Source organism: Chaetodon trifascialis, chromosome 8 (genome assembly GCF_039877785.1).
Source record: "Chaetodon trifascialis isolate fChaTrf1 chromosome 8, fChaTrf1.hap1, whole genome shotgun sequence".
Lineage (NCBI taxonomy): Eukaryota > Metazoa > Chordata > Actinopteri > Chaetodontiformes > Chaetodontidae > Chaetodon > Chaetodon trifascialis.
The window spans coordinates 7,859,700-7,870,008 of record NC_092063.1 but is presented as its reverse complement, the minus strand read 5'-3'; the positions used below and the strand labels follow the sequence as shown (position 1 = coordinate 7,870,008).

Here is a 10,309-nt window from a genome sequence, read left to right as displayed (position 1 = left end):
AACAATGTGGTCCTTAATTTATTCTGTTCCCCTTGTAAAAATCTACACCTACCACATAGTTTCAACTTCTGCTAGAGTGAATAGAAAAATCAGTGTCGTGGCACTGTTGCCACCTTGTGCCTAAAATGGCAAACAGACAGACTGACAAAGTTATTTTTGATCAGGCACGTAGTCGCCCATGGGCCAAACAATCGGGGCCCTGACAGGATATCGTCACTTCACTGGGAAATGTAGTATAAAATGCCGCATTCTCCACTCAGTGTGGAACGCTCAGTACTACAACTCCCACTCACCCTTGTTGGCTTTAGCTCGTGTAGTGCGACATGGCGTCTTCTTGAAGCGTAGCTAAATCGTAATATTTTGTTGACAAGTAGTTGAGGTAAGCTTTGAATATTGTACACCGTATAGTCTCTTGTTGTGTTTTATAAAATGCAAACGTATGATTTGAATGAGGTCTGTATGTTGCATCTCTGGCCGCTTTCTTGTAGATAGTTAGCCTTTTTGCTAAGTTCTGAGCTAATGTAAGAAGCTAGCTTGTTCACACAATCCACTACATTCATTCCACAGAGGCTGAGTTACTTCATTTGGTCTTGTTTTGTTGTTGTTTTTTTTTTAATCATATGACAAGTTACCTTTTCTTGCAAGTCATGGCGAACTTTGATATGGATCTTAAACGATCCTGAAACTTTATCGAAAGGCTAATACTGTACGTTACCTTCAAGTGCTCGCAGGAGAAACTGTTTCTCAATGATGAACGAATAAGCCGAAAAACCTTCTGGATAAGACCTTGGCCAAAAATTAATAAACAGATAAATAAATACATCAACTGTGGTTCATTCAGTTTATTTATGTTTTATGTTTTGCTGGTATTATGTTCTTAATCTGTCTATCTATTTTATCTTATGCTTAGATTGTGTTTTTTTTTAGCTTTGAACTTTGGACTGCCGTTATTGTTGTTTGAACTGGCGACTTCAATATAGTTTGAATAGAAAAAAAAAAAACAAGCCATGCTGAATTTTGGAATGCTCAGCAATATAGTGAATATGGCTGCAACATACAACATAAAATAGTACTTTTTTCACAAACCAGCCACAAAGTGAATTAAGCATGACCTGAACTTTGCTAGTGTCTTATGCGTAAACGTTTATTCATGAGGAAGAACTATTGAAAGAAAACTTAAATGTAATGCCCCGCTTAAAGCACTGCGTAACTGTAGGCTATTCATTCATTTATTTCCTCTCAAAAGTACATTGCACTGAGTACCTTAAGCCTGCCAAAGTCAATGTCAGATAACCTATTTTAAAAATGTACTAAAAGTATTTTGTTCACGGAAAAGCCGTTCACACATATGCTCACTGTGTTTGCAGATGGCAGCGGACTCCACAGACAAGAAGGATGCCGAATCCTCAGGGACCAAAGACAGAGAGAGGAAACGCAGCCGGTCACGAGAGCGGGATCGTAAAGCCTCACCTACGCGCAAACGCCATCGTTCTCGTGAACGAAATCGCTCTAAATCTACAGAAAGGTAACTGAAATGCAAGGACACAAACCCATTTTATCACTAGATTAAAGTTGAACTTGTTAAAAAATGTTTACACTTTCATACACACACACTGCATTGGTCCTATGTTTCTTTCTCTTTTTGTTTAATTTATTTCCTGCATAGCTAAGTTTCAGTTTGTATGATGTTGAAATAAAAAGAAAATACATTGCATCTGATTTCAATTTTAATGACAGGGACCGACGCATGAAGGACAAGGACAGAGACAAGGATCGTGACAGAGATAAGGACCGAGAGAGGAGCCGCAAGGACAGAGACAGCCATCGACGTGATAAAGATCGCAGCAAGAGGTCCAGGTATGTGAATGCAGAAATACGCAGCTTTGTGATCACATGACCTGTAAATGCTGATTCACTTTCTTCTTCTTTCTTCTTTCTTCTTGCTTGAATTTCTTTCACAACTTTCAAGTTGTGATGTTTTTTCCCCCACAGAACTTTGAATTTCAGTGCATTTGTGCAATACTGATAATCTTGACAATATGACAAAATACGGAAAAAAATGTAAATGGAGTAAATATCATTGAAGTGTATAAAATAGAATTATAGTCTGCATTAAAAACAGGCAAACTGTATGTTATTGATCTGTATTTAAGATAGTATCAGTTAGTGGAAGATGTTTCTCTTTCTTGACGTTTTGGGTTAGTAGGTTAGGTTACAGTGAACAGTTTGTTGAAATTTCTGTTTTTGGAATTATACACTGAAATTAGTTAAATAAGCAATGAATGAATGATTGTTATTTTGAAAAAGGTCAATTACGCCTGTTTAAATTTAGTCTGTCACTTTCCTTTGTAGAAGTCCTTCGCCCAAGTCAAAGGATGCCAAATTAAAGAGAGAAAAAGATATAAAAACAGAAGATGATGAGGATGAAAAGAAGAAGAAAGAGAAGGTAAGCCGGTTGAGCTGAATCTTTCACAGTGTGACACTGTTTCTTAGGTTGTTATTTTGGGTGTTTGACCTGTGCTGCTTCTGTTCAGGTCCAGCCTTTGTCTTTGGAAGAGCTTCTCGCCAAGAAGAAGGCAGAAGAGGAAGCAGAGGCAAAGGTGAGAAGTTTCCAGAGGTTCACGTTTTCTTTTCCTTTTCAAAACCATGATTGTTTTTTCCTTACTTTTTTCTTTATTTTGTCCACTTCAGCCCAAGTTCCTCTCCAAGACCGAACGAGAAGCTGAGGCTCTGAAACGGAGGGAGCAACAGACAGAGGAAAGGAGGAGGTTGTTGGAAGAAGAGAGGAAGAAGAGAAGGATGTTCCAGGACATGGGCAGAAAAATGATGGGTGTGCATCAGCCTCTGATTCATTCAGTTTGAAACAATCTGCATGATGTTATAGAAGCATAATGACCCTAACTGAGAATATGTGTTTCAGAGGACCCCCAGGAAAGGGAGAGACGAGAGCGAAGGGAGCGAATGGAGCGGGAGAACAATGGGAACGAAGACGATGATGGGCGACAAAAGCTCAGAGAGGAGAAAGATAAAAGCAAAGAGCTCCACGCCATCAAGGTTAGTCTCGCCCTCTCCTCATGGACGAGAGGCTCGTGAAAGCGTGGGATGGAAACATTAACGGCACCCCCCCCTCCACAAATTCGCAATGTCATACTAAAACTTCTGATCTTTACAGGAGCGTTACCTGGGTGGGATCAAGAAACGCCGGCGAACTCGTCACCTGAATGACAGGAAGTTTGTGTTTGAGTGGGATGCTTCTGAAGACACTTCGGTCGACTACAACCCAATGTGAGTCAGCACGAACACATTGTGCCTCCTAAACCAAAGCAGGCCTTTGTTGTTCTAATGTGCACCGCTCTAAACAGTATGATGTTCCCCATCTGTCTCTCAGCTACAAAGAAAAGCATCAGGTACAGCTGTACGGGCGAGGCTTCATCGCTGGCATCGACTTGAAGCAGCAGAAAAGAGAGCAGTCACGCTTCTATGGTGACCTGATGGAGAAGAGACGAACGCTGGAGGAGAAGGAGCAGGAGGAGTGAGTAAAACGCAGGAATTGTGGCTTTAAGGAGCAAATCTAATCCAAAACACAAAGCTGAGTGTATGTAAATTAAAACTGAATCGAGTTACCTCACCTTCACCCCCAACTTTCCCACTTGCTAATATCTATTCTCGTCAGAACGAGACTGAAGAAGATGCGTAAGAAGGAAGCCAAGCAGCGCTGGGACGACAGGCATTGGTCCCAGAAGAAGCTGGACGAGATGACGGACAGAGACTGGCGTATCTTCAGAGAGGACTACAGCATCACCACCAAGGGAGGAAAGATCCCGAACCCCATCAGGAACTGGAAGGAATATTCGCTGCCCGCTCACATCCTCGAGGTCATCGACAAATGTGGCTACAAGGTCAGCTCGCTGCCTCTCCAAGTATCGTAACCTTGATGAGGAAATACATGGAAATTGTTCGAGATGTTTTAGTTTCAGTTGTGCACCAGTGTGTAGGATTTAGTGGCATCTAGTGGATAATACACCCCCAGTTAATTTATTCTTTACCCAGAAACTGATGTTTCTCAATGTCTCTGATAAATTGAATCACTAATGATGACTTTTTTCTTTCTTAAAATCCAGGACCCGACACCTATTCAGAGGCAGGCCATTCCTATTGGTTTACAGAACCGTGACATCATCGGTGTGGCAGAGACAGGTAGCGGTAAAACCGCTGCTTTCCTGATTCCACTGCTGGTCTGGATCACCACTCTGCCAAAAATTGACAGGTAACACAGCTCAGACTCAACTAATCTCGAGTAAAATGTTGCTCTCCATTTTACCCTTTGGCCTGTGCTTCATTCTCTTTACTCAATAACCATCTGGTATGTTCCTCTTCTCCCTGATTGCCTGTTTGTGCAGGATCGAAGACTCAGACCAGGGTCCGTATGCTGTGATCCTGGCCCCGACTCGTGAGTTGGCGCAGCAGATTGAAGAGGAGACCATAAAGTTTGGTAAACCGCTCGGCATCCGCACAGTGGCTGTGATTGGAGGAATCTCCAGAGAGGACCAGGGCTTCCGTCTCAGGATGGGCTGCGAGGTGAAACATTCAGCACTTAAGGATAGAAATATCTGTGTTGTCTGTCAGCATAACGTCCATAAATCTGCCTGCAAATCGTAGAAGACAGGCGCTCCGTGTAACTTCACATCTTGCCTGATAATAATCACATTTGCAAGTTTTCTCCACTATCAGAAATGGATCCAGTGATCTTTGTTTGTTAGCTTGTGGTTACATTGCAAAGAGGAACTGCTGATGGCTAATGTGCATAGCAACATTATACTTCCTGCTTGCATCTCCCAAAGTATTATGGGAATTGTCTGCAAAAGCCTGTAAATAAAAGGTTGTTGGTTGTAAAAGTAGCTGTTTCCTAAGTTTACCAAAACCTCAGCAATTGAATCAAAAACCTAATTTGAGACACTCTACGCACCCACGGGCTCTTTTTTTCTAATACAGCATCTCTTGGCAGGAAGCCCACCCTGACAGTACATACATATGGTACCAATAAGCAAAAACACGCATTCACCAACTGTGTGTTTTCCCCGTCGAACAGATTGTGATCGCCACCCCCGGACGTCTGATCGACGTGCTGGAGAACCGCTACCTGGTCCTGGGCCGCTGCACGTACGTGGTCCTTGACGAGGCCGATCGTATGATTGACATGGGTTTCGAGCCCGACGTCCAAAAGATTCTGGAGTACATCCCAGTGACCAATCAGAAACCAGACACGGAGGAGGCGGAGGACCCTGAGAAGATGATGATGAACTTTGAATCTGGAAAACATAAATACAGACAAGTATGTTTATCTGTCAGACGACTGCAAACATTTCATAAACAAGACTGTTGCGTAGCTGCCAGGTGCTTGCTGTTTATTTGTGTTTTCAGTCTCTGTGTTTATTTGTTTGTTTGTTTTGTTTGCACCTTTCCAGACGGTCATGTTCACAGCTACTATGCCTCCAGCTGTGGAGAGACTGGCCAGGAGCTACTTGAGGCGTCCAGCCGTGGTTTACATCGGGTCTGCCGGCAAACCTCACGAGAGAGTCGAACAGAAGGTCCTGCTCATGTCGGAGGGAGAGAAGAGGTAAACAGACGTTTAGCTGTAAACAACATACATCCCGTTTGTCTCTGTCAAAATGTGAGACTGACTGGTTTTGGATTCTGTGTGGTGCAGGAAGAAGCTGCTGGAGGTGTTGTCGCACGGCTTCGAGCCTCCCATCATCATCTTCGTCAACCAGAAGAAGGGCTGTGACGTGCTGGCCAAGTCTCTGGAGAAGATGGGGGTGAGTCGCTGCAGACCAGACCAGCGGTCCAACACTTTATTAAAAGCTCCTAAAACGTGTTGTCAAACATTCAAGTCCTAAGGGAACTGCTGCGCCCTCTGAAATGAACGGGGCGTCCTAAAATGCTGTGAACAGACACATAACCTCACCTCACTTGTCTCTTCTTCACACAGTACAATGCTTGCACGCTGCACGGTGGCAAAGGCCAGGAGCAGAGAGAGTTCGCTCTCTCCAATCTCAAGGCGGGAGCCAAAGATATCTTGGTGGCCACGGACGTTGCTGGTCGAGGTATCGACATCCAGGACGTCTCCATGGTCATTAACTATGACATGGCTAAAAACATTGAAGGTGAGAAGCCTCGTTCTGTGCGCGGTGGTTTTTGTCTGTTTTTTATTCTCATATTTATTTGTGAAGACGTCTTGTTCAGAGTTCATAGTGTTCATTAAGCCTTCCTCTGGTAACAAAGTGCTCTTCCTGTTCTCTCCTGCAGACTACATCCATCGTATCGGTCGTACTGGTCGTGCTGGTAAGAGTGGTGTGGCCTTGACTTTCCTCACTAAAGAGGACTCAGCGGTGTTCTACGACCTGAAGCAGGCCATCCTCGAGAGCCCGGTCTCCACCTGCCCCCCAGAGCTGGCCAACCACCCGGACGCTCAGCACAAACCTGGAACCATCCTGACCAAGAAGAGACGCGAGGAGACCATCTTTGCCTGATTCACCCCGGCTGTTTCAGAACAAGTTGGACTTCCACTGAACACACACACCTGGGTGTCAGACTGTTTTATCATGTTCTAGTTGCATTTCTATGTTTTACAGTCAGGATACGGTCTCCAGGTTATTCACACCCATTTCTTTTGCTCTTTTTCCACCTTGACTCCCATTCCGCCGGTCTGTTTCTGTCTTTTCGACACATCATTAACTGGTGCAGAAATCCTCACCGTGCTGGTTTTGGGATGGTGCGGCTCAGTGCAGTGTGTAAATGTGGACTGGGCTAGATGTTTGTTTTGCTTCTAGAAACGAGATCAGTAAGCAGGAGCCTGATGATGTAACTGATCTGCACTGGATTAATGTTACTCTTCAGTTATCAAATGTGATAAATACCAGCCAGGATGTGATTGTCGATGTTTTCTGTCAGCATAATTTGAATTTCCCGACTGTTCAAGAGACCAATGCCAGAAGTGACGACTTTCGCTTCAGATTCGTCCTCTAAAATTCATTGTTTAAGATTTAAACATTTGTATGAAGTGAATACAGCATATTTGAGTAACATCTGGCTCATAACTGTCTACCATGGATGCAGAAAAGGGGTTGAAACCTTCAAATCCGTATAAAAGAGCAAAATTCAGGGTTGAGGAAGAGGATTAATGTGGAGTTTAGATTTAAAAATCCTTCATTACTGCCATGACTTCCTCATGGAACTAAGAAACAATAAATCAAAACTCCACATCTCTCCTGAAATTTGCTCTTTTGTGTATATTTTTTTTACCTCTGTGATCATACGTATGAATAACCAGTCAGATTATCTCATTATTCATAAACAACAGCTGCCAGCCACCATCTTTGTGTTGAAAAGCCCTGAACTCATCAGTCAGCTTCTCACTGTGATCAGCGAGGCCCCGCATTAACACCATGAGTTCTGTCAAAGTTATTCTAGAGTTCATCAGTTGTGTGGTTGTGTCTCCAGCACTGTCAATCAAATCCGGCCTGAAAGTAGATTAGAGGAGTTTTTGAATGGAAAAAAACTTCTGAAATAATGCTTTTAAGGCATTTTTCTAAACTTTAGCTCTGATCTTTACTTATTTTTCCATGCATATATGTAAAATACCAGCACGTTTTCCCAGAAGCCCCTGTGTGTGTGTCATAGTGTGTATGAACACTATGTGCTTTCACCCAAGGAAACGGTGATAAATGATAAAACCAAGAATACAGTTTTTAACAGATATTTAGTATTGCAATACTTTTATGAATATCACCAAGCGTACGGCTCTGAGAGGCTAACATGCTCACAATGACAATGCTAACTTATTGATGATCAGCAGGTATAATGTTTACTATGTTCACCTTCTGTTTAGCATGTTAGCATGCTAACATTTGGTAATTAGCACAAAGCACAAGCTACAGCTGAGGCTGATGGGAAGTTCATTTATCACTTATGATGGCACTAGAAAGGAACATTTAGATGTCACAAATGAATCCATTCAGAGGTCACGCGTGTCAGATAATGTGACCTCCATCCAAAAGTTATAGAGAGATTTCACAAAAGTGAACCTCGTAGTGGAAAAACTAGAAGAAAATTCAAGGCATCACCAAAGTAATTAGGTTTTAACCTCCGGAGTATTATTATGAATCTGTGTGAAAGTTCATGTCAAGTGAAACACAAAGAGGACTCCAAACAATTAAAAGTACATAAAATGTCATGTTTATTTTCTTTAAGTCATATTTTACTTAGCATTGTAAATCTATTTTCAAATAGAAAGCATTCTATACAGCATCAGGCAGGAAATGTCTCACTTTTTACACATTTGCTGTCTCTTTTGATAAATAGAGGGAAGAGGCGTGTTGGGTCACGCTAGCACGCTGTGGTAGTCTGGTGGATACACGGTTATATTTAGTGCAGTTATTGCATTACAAAGCAACCATCCCAAAAAAAAGTAGTGCAATTTTTTTTTTCTACTCACACAAAAGAGGAAGTCCAGATGGTCTAAGGCGTTTAAAGTTTTTCAATGTTAGGCTTAGTATTGCATACAGAATAAGACAGGAAACTAAATTATAACCCTTGTAAAAATTGTGCTTCATAAATTGAAAAACCTCAACTGCTTTATCAGTTGCTAAATTGGTCCGCTTTGAAAAACATACTCTGCCAAAATATAATGAAAATAGCTAATTGGTGAGCTAAGACATGCAGGGCTTTAATAATTCACTCATTCCTTTTCATCACAGATTAAAAAAAATCGTAGGCCTGATCTGGGACTGGGACGGTTTTTAACGAGTGACTTTTAAAAGTGCGTCAACCAGCGTCCAGCCAATACTGTGGAAAAACATGTCCCCAATCATAAGGTTTGTGTAGAAATAAAGTGATGCATTCTGATTTTTAGTCATAGTGCTGTTAGTGGTGTGAGGAGTGAGTAGCCCCAAAGACAAGACTATCACTACAAGACAACGAGGAGAATCAGAATCGATGCATTACTAAAATACTTAACTGTAAAAAGAAACAATCAGATTTTCATGCAACACTTGCATAGATTTTTTTTCTTTTTTTTTTCCAATCATGCTGATTTTTTTTTTCTCTTCAAAATATACAGAACACTAGATAGAGATACCTGTGAGACATGGAAGCAGTAAACCAGTCATTCCTAAAGCCAGCTGTGAACGGTATCGACACTGCGCGTGAACAGAAGCAGGTCGCTGCTCGTCAGTGTCATGTCCAAACTCTACATCGGCTCACGGACTAATAATGGCGCAGGAACAGAATGGCATCGTGTCACGGGTGCTACGAGTCTCTCAGGAGCACGACACATTCGTTACATGGAGTAGAGCGCGATGAGTGCGTAGGACTTTACACCTGAGGATCTGCCTTGGTAAAAACCCAATCGACTGTAAAACTGCGGTACACGAACAATGCTTGGCAAAGACGCACAGGGGGTGAGATAAGTGTAGAAACTGTGGATGCTACAATCAATAACGTGCTACAATCGAATTACAGGGCGATCGGTTGGGTCGGAGACACCGGGTGGTGCTTGGAGGTGCAAAAGGCATGCAAGCTTACATTCTCTGAAGCCTGGATTTGAAGAGGAGCTGCAGCTGTGCAGCATGTGCTTGATATATGTGAATGATTTGATGTAAACAAGCAGGTTGGCAAATAATTCACCCTTTAAAACATTCCCTTTCTTAGTTGTGTTTACATTCTCTGTGCCCGTTTTTTAGATTTTTAGAGGTGTTAAGAGAGTGATTGTGCAACGGCAAAGACAAGCGATGCCCAGAACGTACTGTACTGTGCTGTAGGTGACACTGACGCTGTACTGCAGCTTTGTACTGCAAACTCTCATCGTGACCGTTCAGAGACTCGGTCTGATTCGCCGTGTGTGTGTCTCCCACCTGCCATTCACCGTCTTCAGAGTACAAACTGACTGAACGCATGGATGGCAACATTTTTTCTGAAACAACAAACAAGTCCATATTAACAAAATCAAACAAATATAGTAGCAATGAAACAAAACCAGGTGCCCATTCAGTATATACATTGTAATCAAATGCATTACTATTTCCCATAAATGGATTCAACAGTAGACATTCCTACATTAGTTTATCCGTAAAGATCATTCAGTTCCTGTTCTGACGTTAATGTGCAAATAGTCTTAAAATAATTATACATGCAATAGTAAAGATAGTTTAAAAGTCTTAGGAATTTTAAGGCCAGTATATGAGACATCCTACAATAGAGAAACCTTAGGCAAAGCAGCTAAAGTTTGAGTTTGCGTACAGCTGGTAGCCTG

At 42.2% G+C, this 10,309-nt stretch overlaps 1 protein-coding gene across 1 annotated transcript; it reads left to right on the top strand.

Annotated features, from left to right (window-relative positions):
- Positions 1 to 287: 287 nt before the first annotated feature.
- Positions 288 to 7,083, top strand: ddx23 (DEAD (Asp-Glu-Ala-Asp) box polypeptide 23). Its single transcript, XM_070968476.1, has 17 exons — positions 288 to 379; positions 1,368 to 1,525; positions 1,738 to 1,857; positions 2,353 to 2,446; positions 2,535 to 2,600; positions 2,692 to 2,830; positions 2,921 to 3,054; positions 3,173 to 3,285; positions 3,389 to 3,532; positions 3,674 to 3,899; positions 4,122 to 4,267; positions 4,401 to 4,578; positions 5,090 to 5,332; positions 5,466 to 5,617; positions 5,708 to 5,816; positions 5,990 to 6,164; positions 6,307 to 7,083. Exons 2-17 carry the CDS (start codon positions 1,368 to 1,370, stop codon positions 6,528 to 6,530), a joined length of 2,421 nt encoding a protein of 806 aa, XP_070824577.1. The 5' UTR covers positions 288 to 379; the 3' UTR covers positions 6,531 to 7,083.
- The last annotated feature ends 3,226 nt before the right edge of the window (positions 7,084 to 10,309 follow it).

Coding starts and splice junctions, on each gene's coding strand:
- ddx23 (XM_070968476.1), top strand. CDS start 1,368: ATGGCAGCGGACTCCACAGACAAGAAGGATGCCGAATCCTCAGGGACC. Junction 2,447..2,534: donor AAAAGAAGAAGAAAGAGAAG/GTAAGCCGGTTG, acceptor GCTTCTGTTCAG/GTCCAGCCTTTGTCTTTGGA. Junction 3,900..4,121: donor TCGACAAATGTGGCTACAAG/GTCAGCTCGCTG, acceptor CTTAAAATCCAG/GACCCGACACCTATTCAGAG.